This window comes from Nematolebias whitei, chromosome 8 (genome assembly GCF_014905685.2).
Source record: "Nematolebias whitei isolate Nwh7 chromosome 8, NemWhi1, whole genome shotgun sequence".
Lineage (NCBI taxonomy): Eukaryota > Metazoa > Chordata > Actinopteri > Cyprinodontiformes > Rivulidae > Nematolebias > Nematolebias whitei.
In genome coordinates this window covers 7827927-7848273 of record NC_056505.1, presented here as the reverse complement: position 1 = coordinate 7848273, position 20347 = coordinate 7827927, and the positions used below count along the sequence as shown (strand labels likewise).

At 39.1% G+C, this 20347-nt stretch overlaps 1 protein-coding gene across 1 annotated transcript in view; it reads right to left on the bottom strand.

The window, feature by feature from the left end:
- Window positions 1–20347, bottom strand: part of nos1 (nitric oxide synthase 1 (neuronal)) — a 43883-nt gene that overhangs the window by 4730 nt on the left and 18806 nt on the right. The window contains exons 7-23 of the mRNA XM_037680214.1: window positions 17916–18057; window positions 17692–17831; window positions 16643–16817; window positions 15919–16020; window positions 15149–15343; window positions 14958–15043; window positions 14342–14486; window positions 13467–13571; window positions 13330–13388; window positions 13126–13242; window positions 11053–11227; window positions 10549–10687; window positions 6723–6801; window positions 6336–6529; window positions 3892–4061; window positions 1380–1590; window positions 365–452 (exon numbers count right to left, since the gene is read on the bottom strand). Of these exons, the coding sequence (XP_037536142.1) occupies window positions 365–452; window positions 1380–1590; window positions 3892–4061; window positions 6336–6529; window positions 6723–6801; window positions 10549–10687; window positions 11053–11227; window positions 13126–13242; window positions 13330–13388; window positions 13467–13571; window positions 14342–14486; window positions 14958–15043; window positions 15149–15343; window positions 15919–16020; window positions 16643–16817; window positions 17692–17831; window positions 17916–18057 (2322 nt within the window). The remainder of the gene's footprint in view (window positions 1–364; window positions 453–1379; window positions 1591–3891; window positions 4062–6335; window positions 6530–6722; window positions 6802–10548; window positions 10688–11052; window positions 11228–13125; window positions 13243–13329; window positions 13389–13466; window positions 13572–14341; window positions 14487–14957; window positions 15044–15148; window positions 15344–15918; window positions 16021–16642; window positions 16818–17691; window positions 17832–17915; window positions 18058–20347) is intronic.

Genomic DNA, 20347 nt, shown 5'->3' with positions numbered 1-20347 from the left:
TATATATATATATATATATATATATATATATATATATATATATATATATATATACACACAGAGAGTACTGGATATTATGCAGACTTGTTTGCTGTTTGTTTGTTTGTTAGCTACTGTTTTTTTCAGAGCCATCTGAGTTAAACCAACCAAAATCTTCTTAACTCTCTGTTTGTAAACAAAATTGCAGAAACTACACAACAAATTACGGTGTACACAATGAATTCCCATAAAGCAAACTGAATCAAACTATTAAAAACTGTAAATGATTAGACCAAGGGTAAAGGTTTATTTAAATACACAGAAAAGATCCGCTCAGATCTTTTTATTGAGGTTTGACGAGAAAGCTTTTCATTTTGATCATTACCTTCGAACAAAGCATGGCACCATCTCCCCCTTCTCTATCCTGTTGAGCCACGATGAACACACTCCATGGTGAATGGGTCCCTCTCCACCTGAAAGGGATGATTACCAAGCAATCACTTTACCTCTTTCCTCACAGTTCTTCCTCCTACTCTTTTAAAGTGTACAAACGAACAGGGAAAGGGTGGCCCTAACACACCCACAAGGCTAAAGCCATTTCTCTTGCACATTGCTAAAAGGGAAATTACTGTGATACAAGTCATCGGGTAAACAATCAGACATCTGCTCACAGAGTACATGAGAGAAAATAACAGAAACACCAACTTCTTGAGTTTATAGATGCTAACTGCAGCAGTAGGGCTGCAGGAGTCTTTGTATCCTCACTAAACCTGACATCACAGTTGAAACCTGAACATTTTATTTTACATAAATATAGATTTAATAGGCTTTTTCTATTTGCGTTTGGGCTCAAAGACTTGAACAGAACCTGCAATGTAATTACAGCTGTGGTCTAGCTGACCTGGAAAGCAGGCTGGCTTTTCAAGTTAACTTTCCATCAGTTTTATTAGAGACAATGAAGGCTTTTCACCGACGCTGAGTCATTAGACTGTTTCGAGCTAATGTATGATACAAACCGAACTCGAGTCGATGCACTTTCAAAAGTTAGATTGTCCTTTCTGTGATCGTTTATGTAATGTTACACTGACCCATTGAAAATGTCAAACCTACAGAAACCCTAAAGTTTAAAATGTAGCTTGCTATGAAGGAATACAACTTGAAACAGGTTGACTTCAAAAATAATCTGTTGTACAGTAGATGTACATCCGATAATTATTTCAGTAAAATCTTTCCAGTAGTTCACAAGATTTTTTTGCTGACAGAAAAACAGACACGTTACAAAATTACTCAACTGTTCATGGCAATGGGCGTTAATTACCATTCCAGGAAGCTTAAAAATATAATCTAAACTTTTTTATTTCAAGTCACATTTAACTACAAATTGAATAGTGGGTCCTCACCTCTGGCCCAATAATTGACCACGGCCACTGTGAGATGGATCTCTCCTGGGTACAGATCAGGGGAGGAGCTGATGGAGTAGTAGCGAGGCTGCAGCAGGGGCAGCTGGGTGAGCAGCAGAGTTGAAGGCATCTGGATGGAGGGGAACTCCTCCAGCACCTCCACCAGTGTGGAGTTATTGTACCACTTCCACTCCTCATACTCCTGCAAGCCCTGTGGTGTCACAATGAAAAGATCAGGTCAAGTAAAAAAAGACACGGGGGTTGCAATTTTTTCACACTGGAAGTTGTTTAATTTCATCCGTCCATTCATTGAATTTTACACGATTCTTCATTTTCGGGTTGCGGGGGTCACTAGTGTCACTGTAGGAGAGGCGGGGGACACCCTGGACAGGTCGCAAGTCCATCACAGGGACACATACAAACAACCATTCACTCTCTCACTCACACCTAGGAGCAATTTAGAGTTACCAATCAGCCTAACATGCATGTTTTTGGTCTGTGGGGGGAAACTGGAGTACAGTAGTCCCTCACTACTTCGCAGTTTGACTTTCGCGGACTCACTCTTTCACGGTTTTTCAATTATTGTCAACTTTAATATTACTCGTGCAATTGGGATGATACAGATAAAAAAGTTAAAGAAAAAATACTTCGGACAGGTGCCTCCATTTTGTAGTTTTCTTTCAATAAGCCTGTACTGTAATGCCAGTCCAAAAGAACTACACTACCCAGAAGCCAACAGTGCTTCTGTCCGCTGCTTTCTGCCGAAATGGAGGAAAAGTTTTGATCCGATCCGAGCCTGACTAAAAAGTCCGGTACTTATTCATATTCATAGTGACTTCTGCACTCAGCAGATGCAGAGAACAGATCAGAACTGGACAAAAACTATTTCCAGCCTCATCGGTCGGTCAATCTGAGTGCTGCTTGCCGGCCCATGAAGTCTCTCGAGCGTGGAGGTCCACTTCTCCGGAGATCACCCAGACTTTTTCATCTGAATTCCTCTGGATTACTTGGACTCGATCAGGACCATTGTGTGGTTTGCTGCTGGCTCTCCGAAGGTCCGGCTCTCTCAGAAGTATCTGGTGCTCAACAGCTGCAGAGAGCTGATCAGAACCCGACCAGAACCGGACCAAGGCTGGGGAGTTCTTCATAAAATTTTGCAGCAGCACATAGTACAGTACATATATGCATGTTGTTAAAATTACATAGGTTTAAGAGTTCAGAACATTGCAAGAGTGTGGGAAGGGTTTATAAAGCTTTAATATATGTGTAAATACTAAAATAAATATAGAGTTTCTACTTCACGGTTTTTTGAGGGTGTCTGGAATGTAACCCTCACGATAATCGAAGGACTACTGTACCTGGAGAAAACCCACACATGCACGGATAGAACATGCAATCTCCACCCAGAATGGCCCCCAGGCCGGGATTTGATCCGGCAACCTTCTTGCTGAGAAACAGCAGCTCTACCAACTGTGCCAACATTTTTTAAATAAAAAAAAATCCAAACTAATAATTACAGAAACAAACAAAAACAGTATAAAGTATCTTTTATTTCTCTCTCGCTCTGTCAACGTTTCGACTCAGGAGCCGGAGGTGGCCACAAGCGGAGCGTTCGCCATTCAAAGCCCAACTGTTTTGTGTGTCATCAGTGACATTTAGATGAGATGAATTTAGAATGCTGCCACCAGGCTTAAACCCCCCCCCATGAAATGTCGCTTTGTTCTCAGGCCGCTAATGAGCAACACAATGGCCGTTAAAAGGCCTGGTGTCGTCTTCATTCTGTTTCTTAACACAGTTAGAAGCACCTCAAATGCAATTAGCAAAAAAAAAAAATGCACATCAAAAGCACGTAGAGGCCCGGGCTTTTCAGCCTTGAGAAAACAGATGGAATTCAGGGACTTTGCACACACCAAAAGATAACAGATTTGTTTAAGCAAATCTTTATGTGTTTTTGTCTTTTCAGTTTTTAGTTATAGCCTTTCAACAAATTCATCTGTGGTGCTGATTTTATTGCACTATTGTTTATTTCCTGAATTCGGAAGCCCTCAGTCTTTTCCTTTTGCTTTGGTGACAGTGATTCTGTGTGTGAGTCACCGTTTGGACTCATTCAGCCTTTTCTGCACGTTGACAAAAATTAAGAGGGAATTGTGGGAGGCACAGTAATGGGGGTATGGCTCTTGGTTAGTGCGGTTTCCGGATTTAATTTGGCGCCAGCTGACTCCTACTGTACACATTTATAACGGTGCATCAAATCTAATTTCAGACTTAAGTGTCTCCCATATTTTAGCAACAACAATAAATGTGTTTACTGATTCAGCCTAAATGCGTGCATTCAAAACGCTTTACTTAAAAGTGAAAACTTGCGGTTGTCTAGTGCACATTTTTAGAAATAACTTGTGTGGGTGGAAAGCAAACCCTTCATGTCTATACAAACGAGGTAAGTGATCAGTGCTGCAGCAGCTCAGTACAGGTCAAATTAGGAGCAAACAACTCAAAAACTAAATGTTTTTACCTTGCTGAGGAGCTCTAATTTCTTTTTCTGTTGCTCGTCGGTTGCCAGAGCGGCAAACTGCTGCAGCAGCACCGGGGTCGGTGGTGTGGTGATGTCCAGGAAGTACTGGAACGCTTGATAAATGGTGCAAGGAGGGATCCGAGTCTCATTTGTCCAGTTACTGATAACTCCTGTAGACAAAGAAGAGGGAAAAGCTGCTCAGTTTACGCTACACGTCAACACATGATCAAATTTCTGCAGCCACGTTATTGCTCGTTTAGCCTATTTTTGGTTTATGTTGGCTATAAAAGTGTTTATTTAAGCATTGGTTTCATGTTTTGATCATTTACATTTTTTGGAAATATTTAGGGCAAAAAAACATCTAAGTCAAGGCCATGTCAGATGGTCTGAAATACATGAAAACAAAATGCGATATTGTTCTGCACAATACTGTCAAGTAAATCTGGTTGGCTGACTCCAAAAGACACAATAAATTTAGTTTAATATAATATGAGTTTGCATGTTCAACAACAGTTGTCATATTAGCTAAAAGCAGAAATGCAAGATGCAACTTGAAATATCAGCAACTCAGTGCAGTTTATACAATAAGCTGCAAGAAGAAAGTGTTGCATTTTTTTTTCAGGTAAAAAGGCTCTAACATTGTATAATTTAAATATATATATATATATATATATATATATATATATATATATATATATATATATATATATATATATTCTTTACTGAGGTGCAGTCTCTGTGTGAATAACAGAAAGATACTGACTTTTGCTACACAATTCATTTAACTGATGTCGTTTATTCACAAAGACTATAAAAGCAAGAAGCAGGTAATAAAACGTTTCAGTCAAAAACGTGCATGCAACAGATAACTTGTTTAAATCCTAAATTTAAACGATTCCTTCAATGTCCTGCACAAAGTTTTTTTTCTTCCGTTTGTCTGCTTTCCATTATTTCATGTCTCATCTGACATTTTAATAACTCAGTCATAGTCATGGCCAAGTGATTAAAGTTTGTTTAGGGTTTTATGCACTTGATTAATCATAGATGTAAGAATTTTCATTGTTAAGGTTAAAAAAACTACACATTGTGATGATTATTACATTGTAATGTCAGCTCAAATTACAATTATCATCCTGTGACATATACTCTGCACTATACAACCCCTCCTCCAAATAAACAAACAGTTTAACAAATCTTTGACATCTCATAATTGGTAACCATGATTTGTGACACCATGGACATTTGAACATGTGGACAAATGTGCCCATCTCACATATTTCTGTTGAGTCTGATGTAAACTTCTCCAGTTTAGGGATTTTTTTTTTTTTTTGTCAACATGGAATGTGTATGATCCATTTATCCTTCTATTTAAACCACTAACCAGACAATGTAAAAAAAAACTAAAAAAAAAAAAACTTTGCCATGTATGATTTTATTAATTAGTTTAGAATAAAATATAGCGTCTGTCATGTATTGGTCAACATCTGTAGTTTCTGAATCAAATATTTATCATCACCACATGCCTGATAATATACAGCACATGCATGTGTGTATGCTGTTAGCAAAATATCTCATTAATCAATGGACAGTTTTTAAGGAATCTCTTAGAAAATGATATTTTAATGTACCTACACCTGATTAATGTTTGAAGCAAATCTAATTAAAGATGGCTGACTCTACTGATGAACCTTAGCAAACATATAATGAAGCTAATTTTATATGTTAAGCAAAAACTTAGTGTCATAGTAGCTGACGGTCATTCCAAACCTAAACTTCAAGCATTACCCGTCCTATGAGATCTTGTGATATTATGTGCAACTGAACACGACGTCAAAATTCAAGATAAATTGATCTCATCTTAAAAATCAGGCACGAAAAGTGACAAGCAATACACATTTACTCAAGGACTGATAAGTTCAATTGAAAGGCTATATTTCATGGACTTTGCACGTAGAATATTGAAAACGCCTCAGCTATAATTTGTATGTGGGGATAAAAACCTCACTCAAGTATCTTTACAGTTTGTATAAATGCTAAACTAAAAATGATCCTGTTGTTTTTAACACCAGGGTGGTTGCCGTTGGAAACAGGAAAAAGCCTTTTGTAGAAGAAGGCAGTAAACCTCTATCAAGATTGGCTTTACTTGTTAGGATAAATTCTGATCAAGCACAGCGTTAGGGAGAAAAATGAATAAAACCACGTTCTTCACAGTCCCAATGAACATCATGGTTGCACCATCCAGTGCACCACATCTGCCAATAAGCAGCTACATTGAAAACAAATCTCTGGCTACGTGTGACTTTGTGTTATCTGCTGAGACTGGAGAAACTGTATCTTATTGACATTTTTGTTTTGACGCTGTGCCCAGCTTTCGAACAGCAGCCCTCCCGACTACACGCCTACTGCATTCACAGTGACGCGACATTGTTAATAACATCACCCACCCAGGGCAGTGCTCCTCTCTTCCAGGAATTCCACTTTGATGATTTGATTGACGGGTGAAGCATCCTCCAGTTTGTCTATGAGCGCCGTTACCAGGTCCTCGTGGTTGCCAGGGAAGATGCCCAGATGGTCGCCAGGCTTGTAGCTCAGGCTGTCGTGGTTGTTTGAGTGAAGCCGCACTAATATGGTGGAGCGGCTGAAAAACGAGATCAGAGATTTATGAGAAAAGACGAGGAAAAAGAAAACGCGTTTTCCAGTCTGTTTTCTTCAGACCACGCGTCACATCAATGTAAACAAAATGAATGAATTAGCCGTATGAAGGATGTGCATGTAAACAAAATTTGTTACTATTTCTTTGTGAAAAAGTTTTTATTTCTGTGCCGACATACTTGGATTTGGGGCTTTGTAAGTTTTGGGCTTCTATCATCTTTGCTCCATAAACTTTCTTCTTGTGGATGCTGCATAACGCTATAAGGCAGACAGAAAACAAGCAATTTACAAAAAAACAAACATTGACATAATTTATATATTCAAAATGTCAACCTAATCTACCTTTTCCTCAGTGAGTTGGACAAAAACATCAAGACCAAATGTCAATTTTAAAACAAGACCCAAATGTAGATTAGCATGAAGAGTGGAATAGTTTTGATGGTGTAACAGAGTGTAACTATTGTATATTTTATCAAACAACAATGGGCAGAACCAATTTCAAAGTGCTGCTGCACAGATATACAATACAGCATAAGTAATTTGTGTGGGGGCGCTTTACAAGCACAATTATACTAATTGTAACCTTTTCAGAGCTTGTTATTAGCAACAACAAACACACAAAAGGTGTCCATATTACAAATTAAAAACAAATCCTTTTTAAGTAAACTGTCTTTTTCCTGTTTCTTGCTTTTTTTTTTTTTTTTATTGCACATAAACTTTATAGGTTGGGTCCTGGCACTTGCTTTATGCATAACACAGATATACAGACCCTTTCCAAACAATTAGAATATCATGGGAAAGTTGTTTAACTTCCATAACTGCATTTAAAATGTTAATATTTAATTGATGATAGATTCAGGGCCCACAATTTAAACAATTTCAAGTATTTGTTTATTTTTACATACTTTGGGCTTCCAGCTTATGAAACCCACGAAAACAGGAGTTCAAAAAATTAGAATACTGTGAAGACATCAGTCCACACTACTTCTCAGTTTTTGCAGGAAAAAAAAGAGAAATTAGGATCACAACAAATCAATCAAAATATGGTACTTTCAAAACGATAAGTCAGTCTTCAATACTTGGTTGTGAATCCCTTTGCCTTAATCACTGCCTCAATGTGATGTGACATTGAGACAATCATCCTGTGGCATTGACTGGGAGTTATGGAAGCTCAGATTTCCTTGATGCTTGTGGTCAGCTCTTCTTTGTTGTTGGGGCTGGCGTCCCTCATGTTCCTCTTGAGAACACTCCATAGATTCTCAGTGGGGTTTAGGTCCAGAGAGTTGGCTGGCCAGTCAAGCACTGTGGCATGGGCATCAAACCAGGTTTTGGTGCTTCTGGCGGCATGGGCAGGGACCAGGTCCTGCTGGAAGATGAAATCTGCATCTCCATACAGATCCTCAGCAGAAAGAATCATGAAGTCCTGTAAAACATTCTGGTAGACTGTTGTGGTGACCTTGGATTTAAGAAAGCAGAGTTTACCAACACCTGCGCTGGACATTGCACCCCAAATCATGACTGTGGATATTTCACACTGGACCTCAACCAGTATGGGCTCTGTTCCTCACCCTTCTTCCTCCAAACCCTTGAACCTTGATTTCCGAATGAAAAGGCACACTTTACTTTCATCGGAAAAGAGGACTGAGGAACCCAACAGTTGTAGTCCATCTCCTGGATGTGTCTGAATGTGGTGGTTTTTGAAGCTGTGACTCCCGCCTCATTCCACTCTTTCTGGATCTCTGTCAGATTCTGGAATCTTCTGTGTTTGATGATCCACTGAAGCCCACGGTCATCTCTTTTGCTGGTGCATCTTCTCCTGCCACATTTTGCCCTTCCACTAGACTTTCCATTGATGTGCTTGGACACAGCACTCTGTGAACAGCCAGCCTCCTTAGCTATGAGCCTTTGTGGCTTACCCATCCTATGGAGGATATCAATGATGGTCTTCTGGCCAGTTATGTCTGCTGTCTTCCCTGAACCGAACTGAGCCAAACTGAATCAATTTAATGACACCTGGGGAAACCTGTGCAGGTGCTTTGAGTTTAGTAGCTGATCAGTGTGTCACACTCAGTTTAAACATTCATGTCCTGAAAAATTTGGGCTGATTTCTCCACAGTATTCTAATTTTTTTAAATCCTGTTTTCGTGAATTTCATGAACTGGAAGCCCAAATTATGTAAAAATAAACAAATAAACACTTGAAATCAATTAAATTTTGGGCCCTAAATCTATCATCTATTAAAGATCGACTTTTTGAATGGAATTATGGAAGTTAAACAACTTTTCCATGATATTCTAACACACAGCAAGAGAGCATCTGAATACATTCTGCTTTTTTTGTTTGTTTTGTTTCATTCACAAAAAATGACTTTGGTTTGATTCCAAGTTGAACACTTAAGGTTACTGTGTAGAGAACATTATTTATTGTAATTGAATGCAAATGTGACCTGTTCTTGGTCCTGGAGGAGTACTCCTCCAACACCTGCTTTGCAGATTGTCTCGTGGTGGAATGAGCATCCATCCACGTACATTGTTGCCATATCTTTTATTGTAATTGAATGAGGCTCACACGCTTCTCCCTGAATGTTGCTGGTCTCAAGCTCTAAGAACGCTGGTGTTTTTGATCAAGCACCAAAGTTCATGCTCATTAATCCAGGTATAAATCTAACAGTGTTCAGTCAGGTCATCTGGATGGTTTCTTTTGTTGCTGAGATGTTTCGTCCGTCAGCCCATTCAGACTTCTTCTTTTTGATCAAGATATTTTTTTAACTTCCACATCGAAAATGTTACCTTTTGTTATTTTTTTTCCATTTCCAAAAATTATAATTAAAATTAGAAACATCTTGTCCTAAAATGACGGAGAAAAACAAGCCCATGCATTTATCACACCTAAGTTGAACTATTGTGATCCTTAATTAAATGTTTTTTCTTTTTTCCTTGATCTGATCCATCCAGAGTCGGAGAACAAGTTAGAGCTGATTTTTTTATTGTTGTTGTGTTTGTATTAACTTTCATATGTTTTCTGAGTGGCTCAATATGTATTATTTTTTACTTTTTTTTATCTGACTTAACTGTAAAGCCCTTTGGTCAGCTTTTGTTGTTTTATGTGCTATAGAAATAAATTGACATTGACATTGGGTTTCCAAAATAAAAGTATTAAAATTTTGTCAGATGATCCAAAATGTCCCAACCAGAGTTCTGATGGAAAATAAAGACATATTTATCCATTTTTAGCTTCTCTCCATTTGGTTCACTGTCTAATCCAGAATTTTTAAATTTGCTCCAAACCTTTAATATTATCTTTTTATTAAAGATCCTATTGTTCCACATTTTCCTAACAGAGCACTTCACTGTCAGAACTAGTTTACGTGTGGTTCCTAGAGTTTCTAAAAGTAAAATAGGCAGAGTTTTCAATTATGAGGCTCCTCTATTGTAATTAATGGTATATTATCAAATGTTCAACCTGAACAGCTGTTCTGAACATAATGGACCAAACGGAGAACTTCACCACATACAACTTCCTTTATATTTTAATTAAGGGCTCTGTTACACCAAAATACAAACTTTCAATACTTGCACAACTGCAGGTTCAAAACCTTTAGTCCATTTTAAGGGCTGCCTGGGTGGTTGCCTGTCAGAAAATGGTTTTATGTTGAAAAATTATAGTTATCTACTAGCATTGCTTAAACACCTGTAAATCTGTATAATGTGGGAAAATGTTAAGAGTAATTTTAAATAGCTTTAGAAGACAAAGGACTACAGTTGCAAATCTATAGATGTGTTTTATGGTGTATGTCCCAATTCTTATCTCCCAACACAAATGTAAGCTGATATTTTGCACAATGCCTCAAAGCTGCAGTATCCTTTCCTCAGCCAAGTTGCAGACCACTCTTCCTGGTGATATAATGACTGAATCACAGGTAATTACAGTTATTTTCTGCTGTGATACTCGGCGCATACTGCCACCAGCAGCAGCTCGTTTCGGAGTTATCACAGGTTTACTTACCTTCTGTGAGGGCCGGGGCCTCAGCTGTGTACGTCAGGCGGAACTTGCTTTGCTTCCAGCTGCGGTCGTTACTGATCAAGGAGTTGTTGGCCTTCTCAATGCTCACATCGTCGCCGACACAGAACACATCGCAGGCAGCCTTGAAGTGCAGCAACACAGGTGAATGGGAACAACTGAACCCATTAGGAAATGCATCTTTTCAAATGCTTTGTTTGAGTTCAGTGCAGACAACTGAGGTACTCAAAGAATAATTTTAGCACTTTAAAAATCAGACGGAAACAACGGCATCCACCAAGGTGATGTACAACTCAACAACTTCAAGTTCTGCCTTGACTGGATGACTTTAAAGGAGCAAAATGGCTCTTTGATGGTGTTACAGTCACAAGAGAAACAGAAAAAACAAATCGATTTGGACATAACCTTGACAAGTAACCAACATACAAATTTTCTGCTCAATGCATCCTTTTCTAACACCAGCCTTAAGGGTTAGCCCAATGAACCAACCTTAAAAACTTTCTTGGCCCATGTTCTGAATGATTCCTCCTGGCCACACAGCTCATCTCCCTCTCCCATGCGTAGGATGCGCTCACCCCCCAGCTCTTCAAATAATGTGTCCACAGCGTGGGCAAAGGCGCAGAAGTGTGGGTAGGCCCTGGAGCCAAGGCCAAACACTGAGAACCTGAACACAGGCACAGTCATATAGAGAAAACAGACAGTTAACAAAAATCTAATGCATACAAGTGCAAACCATGACCACTGAGGCCTTGTTTGGAACAAAATACAGCAAACTGGATTCTTAAATGTCCTGGATTTATAAATGTAATGGGTTTATAATGTTAATATCCAGGATTGATAAAAATCCTATCAGTGTTTAGATGGATGTAAACATGAAATAAATCATTTTTCTGAGGGTGCACACATCACCCCCCGTGTTGCGTCACAGTGAAACAACACAGCAATGATGTGCCCAAACTTGAACAACAAGATGAAAGATGATCATAAATGTTTTTGTTGCCTCTTCGTTAAAATTCCTGCAGAATGGCCAAAACTTCGTGACGTATTAGCTTTTTTGTAGACGAAGGGCTGAAGTAGAGTCGAATGTGAAGACTAGATTTGCAAACAAAATGTGTGATGATGTTTTGTCTTGGCCACTTTTTCTCCTCTCCTGTCACACTTGGTCCTGATTGCCACATCTCTATTCATTTAGACAGTTTTTGGTCAGAATCCGTTGTCTTCTGTTGTTCCTGGGATTTGCTCATGTTCTTTTCTGTTGGTTTAAAGAGTTTAGTCTCCACCATCAGCCTGCCTGCTCACTTGCCTGCAGATGAGTCGTCTTTTCCTGCAACCGTGACAGAAATGAAGTCAGCTAGGGGTATTTATTTTAATAAAAAACAGGCAATGTGTAGAAAATACAAGGATTTTTTTAAGTGCTAACTAAAATCTTAACTTAAACTTTATTAGTATAACAGGACATGGGTGTTGCCATGAAATAGATTACTTAAAAGCACCAGTATAGGAGCCTGTTACCAGTGAAACAGTGTGCGTGCTGGATTTTTTACACTCAGCATTGCACAGATCATCTAACCATCACTTGGTAAAAAGGTCAAAAGCTAAAAGACCAACTTTAAAGATCCAGAGGAAAGTTTAAGAAATCGGCTAGCAGTTTAAAAGAATTAGTTATATGGTAGAATAAGTGCTGAGGCCAGATAAGAGGTGTCAGAGTACAGTGGGAGAGCACGAGAATGAAGGGTGCACAGCAGGCAGACTTCCAAACCTGAAGGAGTGCGTCAGTGGAGTGGAAGGATGGCAACAGGCTAACTGAAAGAGAAATTGTTGGATGAAAGTGGTGACACGTAATTTTAGAGTAAAATAATGCTGAATATGATAACAAGTCGGGGGATGTAGACTTTGGATTGGTGGATAAATGAAAGAAAATGCCACCAGAATCTGATTTCCATGCCAGGGCCTTGGCTCAGATGGTCAACCGCAAATTTAACATCATTCTCTCTCTTCCCCCCTCCCCCAGAAAAAAAAAAAAAAACAGAATTATTTTTTATCAATTTAGCTTTTCTTTACCCCCAAGATATGTAAAATTTATTACCACTGGGATTTTGTTTTTAACAAAACAAAAAAAGCCATCCCAGAGGGTGACATATTTGTTTTGTCCCTTTTTCCATCAAAAGCACAGCGGTAGAAAATGACACATATCCAACTTCACACTTGTTTCATCAAAAGCAGCAGTATTTTGACAGCTTGGAAAAGCAGAAGGAAATATATAAGACCTGCAGGAATGGCTCATAATAACGGTAGAAAACGGAGTAAGACCCATTCTTCCTAAAGAAAGTTTTGTTTCTGCTTCAAGAAAGCCAAATTTTATAGAAAACCTTCTCATTACCGTTATTAGAGCAGTTCCTTTAGAAGAGTTTCTCCAAGTACCATTTTATTGTGAAGCAAGTCCAAACTTTCACTTGATCTTAATGTCACAATTTTTTTGTACTCTTACAAAGCATTGCTTAGAATAAATGCTCACTAAAACATTTTACTGTCACAATCATTTAATGTTTTGTCATAGTTCACCTAACATTAGCCAGAGGTCCAGTGCTCTCAAAGTTGATCCTGGCCTCTGGCTCGTCGCTGGACGACTTCCGAGTGTCGGAGTGAGAGGAAACGCTGTTGAAACGGACCTTGTAGCTCCTGTGTGTGACGCAAAAAAAAAAAAATATATAAATCGAAATCACGTAAATGAGATGGATTTAAAACCTCAGCGAACAAACGGCTCACTTTCTGTCTTCTGTGTTGGAGGTGGGGTGGCGCATTTCCATTATGGCAGCTCCAAATTTCTAAGTCAACACATGAAAGAAGATCAACAATCTCTGCTGTATTAAATCAGCAAGACTTCATGAATATTATCTGTGTACCTCTCCATTTTCAGGTGGGTCACCGTTGCCAAATGTGCTGGTCACCACTAAAACAAGTGTCTCATGCTCTAAGTGTACCACATCATATTCATCCATAGACATGACCTGCAGGTAAAAAAAAAAAAAAAAAAAGATCACGATGCAGAAAGAGTCTAAGTCAAGGTCTCATTTATAATCCTGCTTCTTTTTCCTCTCCTTTCCACAGACTTCCCACAACAGATGCATCGAGCGTGTAAATTAAGGCTGAACGCACAGCCTTGGCAGTGGAGGTTGTAATGACCACTCTGTCCTCGCCCCTAACGAGATGATAACATGCTGCTGCCATGATATGTACCACTCAGTTTGGTGCGTGTCTGCCACGAGTCACACTTGGATGCACACAAGCAAAGGCGTGAAGAGAAAACGGGGATTAGCCCTACAACAAAAAGGATTTGCCCCAGGCATTGACTTCTGCCCTCCATTTACACTCCCACTCCCGGTAGCACACTTGCATGCATGAGCTTCTTCTTGTGATTGATCGCAAGGCGAAAAGAGAAAGGAAAATTAGGATGCAACCTAGAGGGAAAGCTTTTCTGTTAACAGATTGGCAAAGCAAGGGGTGCCTCAGGATGCTCTTGAACAAGTGCACTGCTCAACGCTTCAGTGGTTAAAATCTTGCTTCTGACCTGTGGCACTTTACTGCACGAGTGGGAAAGAAAACTTAATATAAAAAATCACTTTCTTCAATCCTTTCATCATCTGAACTCAGCTGCCATCAGCCAGGAGGGAAAGTTTGAGTTTGTCCTTTTTTCAATGAGATGCTGGTTAAATTGTCATTGGATATGAGCTCTTGCTTGACTTTTGGCAACAATGATGCAAGATAGGGGCAAGCGTACCTTAGCGTCAAAAGCGTGCTTGAAGATTTCACAGAGAGTTTTGGCATAATCTTGTGATTTGCCCGTTTCTGTAGCAAACAGGATGGTGGCTTTAACCCTCTTGGCCATGGCTTGGCCCATGAGCTTTGCAGAAAACTTTACGGCCCTGTGGAAGTGAAGAGAGAGACACAGTCCAAGCAGCTGGATCATTCAAGACAAAGTGATTTGAGTTTGCAATCTTTACGTCTCCTGCTACTATCACTAAACATTTGTTATTGAGCTGTTGTTGCAGGCAGCTACGGATGGATGACAATTCTGATTACCTAGCTTGTAATAACCTTGGGGAATTTATATTAATAGCAGATCATACAAGCACACGAGTGCATGCATACACAGGAAAAAAAATAAAACATTGACAGAACTCTGATTGCTCCCAGAGGGGTTGATTGGATGGATTCCACCGCTGAGTACATTAGCTTACCTCTCATGGGTTTAACTTTTGTCAAGAAAGTCATTACTTGTTTAAATTAACATATACACATAATTTATCATCGGTAACATTTGGAGTTGCTTTACACCCTTGGCTTTTTAATCCAAGGAAGACTGAACGACTCTTAATTTAATAAAGCAAGCGTACTTGGCAAGCTTCTTAAAGCCGATGGCTCTTCTCTTTGTTGGTGTCCCGTTGACTCCTTTCCACACATGGGTGTTCCAAGGATCAGGCTTTTGTAAATGGGACAAACAAGAAAGTGGCATTTCATTGAATATTTCTCAGAGTTATCGTTTTAAGACGGAAGCGTTCAAATCAGAAGCGCCCATCCCCCTAACCTGGTACTCAAAGGACGGAGTGAGGTGGTAGTTGAGCATTTCTTGGTGAAAAACCGGCGTGACACTTCCTGACATTGGAGGCACAATCCACACCCAGTCTCCAGGACAGCCTCCTCTCACTCGATACTCATTTTCCATGTGCTTCATGAAGGACTCTGTGGCTGAGTGATGGTCAACTATGGTCACCTTGCAGGTCTGAAACAGGAATCACAAACAAAGAGCTGCTTGTATAAAACAAATGGGCTGTGGGAGGAAACTGAAGTACCCAGAACAAACCCATGCAAACTCCACACAGAAAACCAGGTCCAAACTGGGGACTGAACTCAGGACCATCTTACTGTGAGGCAACAGTGGTAGCCACTAAACCACTGTACAGCCCATAGTTGTGATTGTTTACAACAAAAAGTAGTAGACAAATTATGAACATCTAGAAAAGGTTGGTGCTAAAGGTGCTCCACTAAAGCAAGTTTTACATAAACATGTTTTTGTTGCATCTTTATATTGAAAAATGTTCCAATTTTGGGCTAAATCTTCCTCAATATGACTTTGTAGCACAGTCATAAAGATATCAATATTTCTATTAAGCTATTTCTATGCTATGCAGATATATCTTAAGCACGTTGTTGAGAAGACTGCTTGTGGAAATATTACAATTATCACGAAAGGCTGCAAATCCAGTATGACTAGCCACTCTTGTTGGCAGTCAATAAACCTACAAATAGTAACATTTGCTGTTGGTATTGAATTATTTTACTGAATGATGAATCCACCTGGAAGCTGTACAGAACAGCAATGTTAATCTCCACGAGTGCTTGGTCTTTCCAAAGCGAAGACGTCTTCCTGGTGTCCAAGCCCATTTTTTCAGCAACATCCTACAAACAAAATAGAGTAGAGAGAGAGACGAGGAGTGACAAAAGGATGGTTGTGACAAGACGTAACATTTGTAATTTCTAACTAATTCAAATTAGTTTGTCTGATGTTGTATATTAGAGAATAAACAAAAACCAGTGTGTTACTTCTGCACAGCAAGTAGATTTTTTAAAATGTCGGTCATAAGACAAATCTGTCAACGCTGGCACCCGTGTGCCTTGAAGTGCTCTCCATAATTGGGCCACTCTGGTTTGCTCTGAATTATTTGGACAGGAAACCCTCCATCTCACTTGTCTGAACACTGTTACATGGCACGTGCTAAAATAGCTGCCAGTCTTGTCAGCATTTTATGCCATATCACAAATGCATTTTTACTGCAGTCTCAGAGGATTTGGAGATTTTAAGTATAGATTTATCACACTAAGAATTTCTTTCGTTTCAAAACTTGTAAACCGGTTTTCTCTCCAGCATGCACAGTCAGCCTGAGAACAGCGTTCTGACTGGATCCTTTGGTGACACAACACATGCTCCTCTTGTCACAAGGCTGCAGTCAATCTGTGCTTGCATTTTTTTTTTTCTTTCTCTACATGCACGATAATAATTCTCTTTGGCACAGAATACTACCTCCAGAATGTTGTAGCGTGAGGTGTCACAGAAGTCCCTCACGCCAATCTCTGTGCCCATGTACCAGCCACTGAAGGGGCATCCAGGGAACTCCAGACCTCCAATCTCCAGCAGCATGCTCGAAACTGCCGGGAGACCGTACCACTTAAGCTCCAGGTCTTTGAACCACTCAAATCTGAGGTGAGGAGACAGAGAGATGGTATCTAAGGACTATAGCTATGTCAGATAATTCAAATTATTGTTTGTCCCTTTGAGGTCCGAAAATCATTCCTTGCCAAGTTAGCAATATGCCCGATCAATGGCACCTTTAGGAGTATGCATAACTTCTACAGACACACATTATGCAAAAAGAAATGAATGTGGCTAAAACAAACATTAGCACACACACAAATATTTTTAAGGGCTTTTAGTACTGGGCAAAGCAAGCTGGGTCCATTGCAACCTTCAGGGGGATGGATAACATTGCTTTCAGTGTGTTATTTGTCGAGCTGGGTTTAATCTTGTGTAATGATGAGACACTTTTATGTGAAGGCAGAGCCTGTGCCAAGTGGCTTCTAGCACTGAAGACCAGCTGATGCCGGCTATGGAGTAGGAGCTGGCAATTTTGGGGAGGGTCTGGTGGGGAGATCTGTGTGTCAAGCAATCCTGCAGCACTCTCTGAAGCATGTAACAGAGCTCTATGTGTGTGTTTGTGAATGTTAGAGTAGCTGCTAGGGAGGCTGTTTGGGCTCTGCTTTTGTAACTGGAAAAGTTTTGTTGTGGGAATACAATGCTTGAAATCTTACTAACAAGCCCCATGGCTACCATAAATGCTGGTATACCAAGATACAAAAGATGGCTAGTTGTGTTTTCTGGGAAAAATCAGCTCAGTTGGATTGTGAAAAAAAAAAAAAAAAAAAAAAAAAAAAGATTTTTTGGCATAAAAGTTCCCCATTGTTTGGAAAGTGTTGTAAAAAGATGTGCAAGTGGGTGGATAGGTTTTTGAACAGCCTCCTCAGTTCTTAGTTTGTTACATTTTCTGCATTCTAAAAGACAAAAGTAGGTCTCACTTTGGATGTGTGATTGGCACCTCCAGGACAAGGTCTTCAGGGATCTCAAAAAGCTCAGGGTCATTCCCGTTGGCTTGCAGGAGAAGTGGAAGGACATCAAATCGACCCTTCGGAGCTTTCCATCCCAGCTGCATGCAGATCTAGTGACCAAAAACCATCATATTATAAAGATTCATCAGCTTTACTTCACTGATGTTAAAAATACTGAATGAACCCTCACATACCTCTGTGAACTCCACATTAGCAGGGTCTCCAAGAATACTTGCATCAGGCTGTTTGTAACCTGCGTAACGAATCAGCTGACTGTTCCACACGCGGAAATCATGCTTTCCGTCTGTTCTTTGAGGAAAAATAGTAATAGCTGACCTTGAATGCAGAAAAAAACAACAGAACATACAAATAATTTTATGTTTCAAGATAGTTCAAAAACAGGTCTTGGGATTTAACTGCACACATCAGAGCAGCCAATTACAAAATCTGGAGACTCTTTACCACCAAATCTTTAAATATTCTAAAACTACCAATTCCAATACATACTTGATGCAGACCAGGTAAATACCAGGAATATATCTGGTGTTCTATAAGTAGAGGGTAACAAGACGCATCATAATACAATCTGGTCCCCACAGGTAACAGGTGTATATACAGGGCTGTATTAATTTAGCTTTCTGTGGACACAATAAACTTTACAACTAAAGCAGATCTCTTAGAGCTGCTGCATCATGTACTGTTAAAGTAACATTTTGTAAAACATATTTTACCCAGACAACCTCTCTGTAAAAAGGAGCTAAAATTTCTGCTAAATTCTGGTAAATACAACATGAAAGCATACTTTATTCCTATGTAAATTCTTATTGAATATAGTTTCATATTGTTCATTTAAGCCACACATTTTTCCTCATAGTGATGATTAATGTCCTTAAATAAAAAAAATTTAAAAAAAAAGCTAAATTTTAGGCCCAATGCCAACTACCTTATGCACGTGTTTATCTAAACAACTTAAAACAATTGAAAATAGGCCGAATCGGTCTGGCAGACAAAAATGCAAACAAAACGAGAAAGGTTGTGTACAAAAACATTCAATAAGAAATATCAGGGCTCAACCAGGGCAGTCGGGCATCATAAAGACAGAGCTCTGCATTCAAACTCCTACGGCTTTTGCAAAAATGTTATAAATTCACTTTTGTATTTCCACCTAAACATCTTCCTTATGATTCTACATTTGTCTTATTCCACCATATTTGTTTACCTATGGCCTGTCTGAAGTAGGTCAATCATATAACTCAAGTTTTCAATGGTTTTCAGCTGCTATCTTTGTTTAAGAGTGTGCCTGCATTTCAGAATTGTATATGGGAAACTACTGGAGTAAACAATTTCAAACTGCACCACGTGATATATCGCAATACACTTTCATGTTTGATCTCACACCTTTAAACAAATTGTACCATTTCTTTAAATCTTTGTTTTATGCATTGCTTTTTTTGGTTGCTGCAAACCTTTTGAAATTTACACCAGAAATAAGTAGCTTTTAATCATTTTTTCCAATGTGTTTTACCATTTTGTTATAAATAAACCAGAATGAACTGCCAGTATATAACTTGTCATTGATTTACAATTCAATTAGAGATGACTGCATTTATAATCATGACATGTAAAACACCAAAAAAACGAATCAAATGTCCCAGTAGAGCCATAGTAATATTCTAAACGAGTTGTTGGTCTCTACAGAGACTATTTTATTTTTATAACCATTAACTTAATAAAAATATATAACCATGAATGAGACAGTGACTGATTAAATTGTGCCAATTAATCTACCATAATGCATCTTAATTACGTCTCCTGGAAAGACAGAGTACAGCTTGGCTACCTTTTGGTCTGATCTGCATCCCAGTGGTGTTTTAATGCTTCCACTGGGTAAAAGTGTTATTATGGCTAAGCCGGCTGAAAGTAACTGTGGAGGGTGTGACGGCATGGCTGAGCAGCTGGTCTGAATCTGGGCCAGTTGTGCACACAGCTGAATCTAAAAGAAACAGTCTTCTAATCCCCAGTGAAGTGCAGCAGATCATCAACAATAAGACTTTACATGCAAACACTTCTATTCCTGGCAACAGGTTATTTGATCAGTGGAAGCTTATCCAGTCCCAGATTTTGTCACATTTGTCACAAACTAATAATCACATTACTGCAAACAATTCTATTATGCAAGATCCTACCAGAATAGCAACTTAGATTCATTTAAGAACACATAAGAAGCATGGTCCCATGTCCTTTTCACTGGATACACTGAATGTCTAGAACAAAACGAGACATTTAGAGAAATTAAAAAAAATAAAAACCTATAAGTGCTCAGACATGATTGCGTTTTTAAAAACAAACAAAAACGTGGACCATGACCTATTGATTCCTAATTAAACAATTTATTGGAATGATTGACGTATGATTCATTGCTTCACAGCTGCAAACCAAATGTCAGGGGCTTAAATAATCTTATTTAAAAAAAAATAAAAATAATAAGAGGAAACTTGATGGGCCAAATGTGCTTATAGAACAAACCAAACCACAGTCTCATTTGTGAGCCTTTTCTTTTCAGCGTATGCATCCGAGCTGGCTTCAGAAGGCCGGGCTAAGTGTAGTAATGAGTCAGAATCCATCC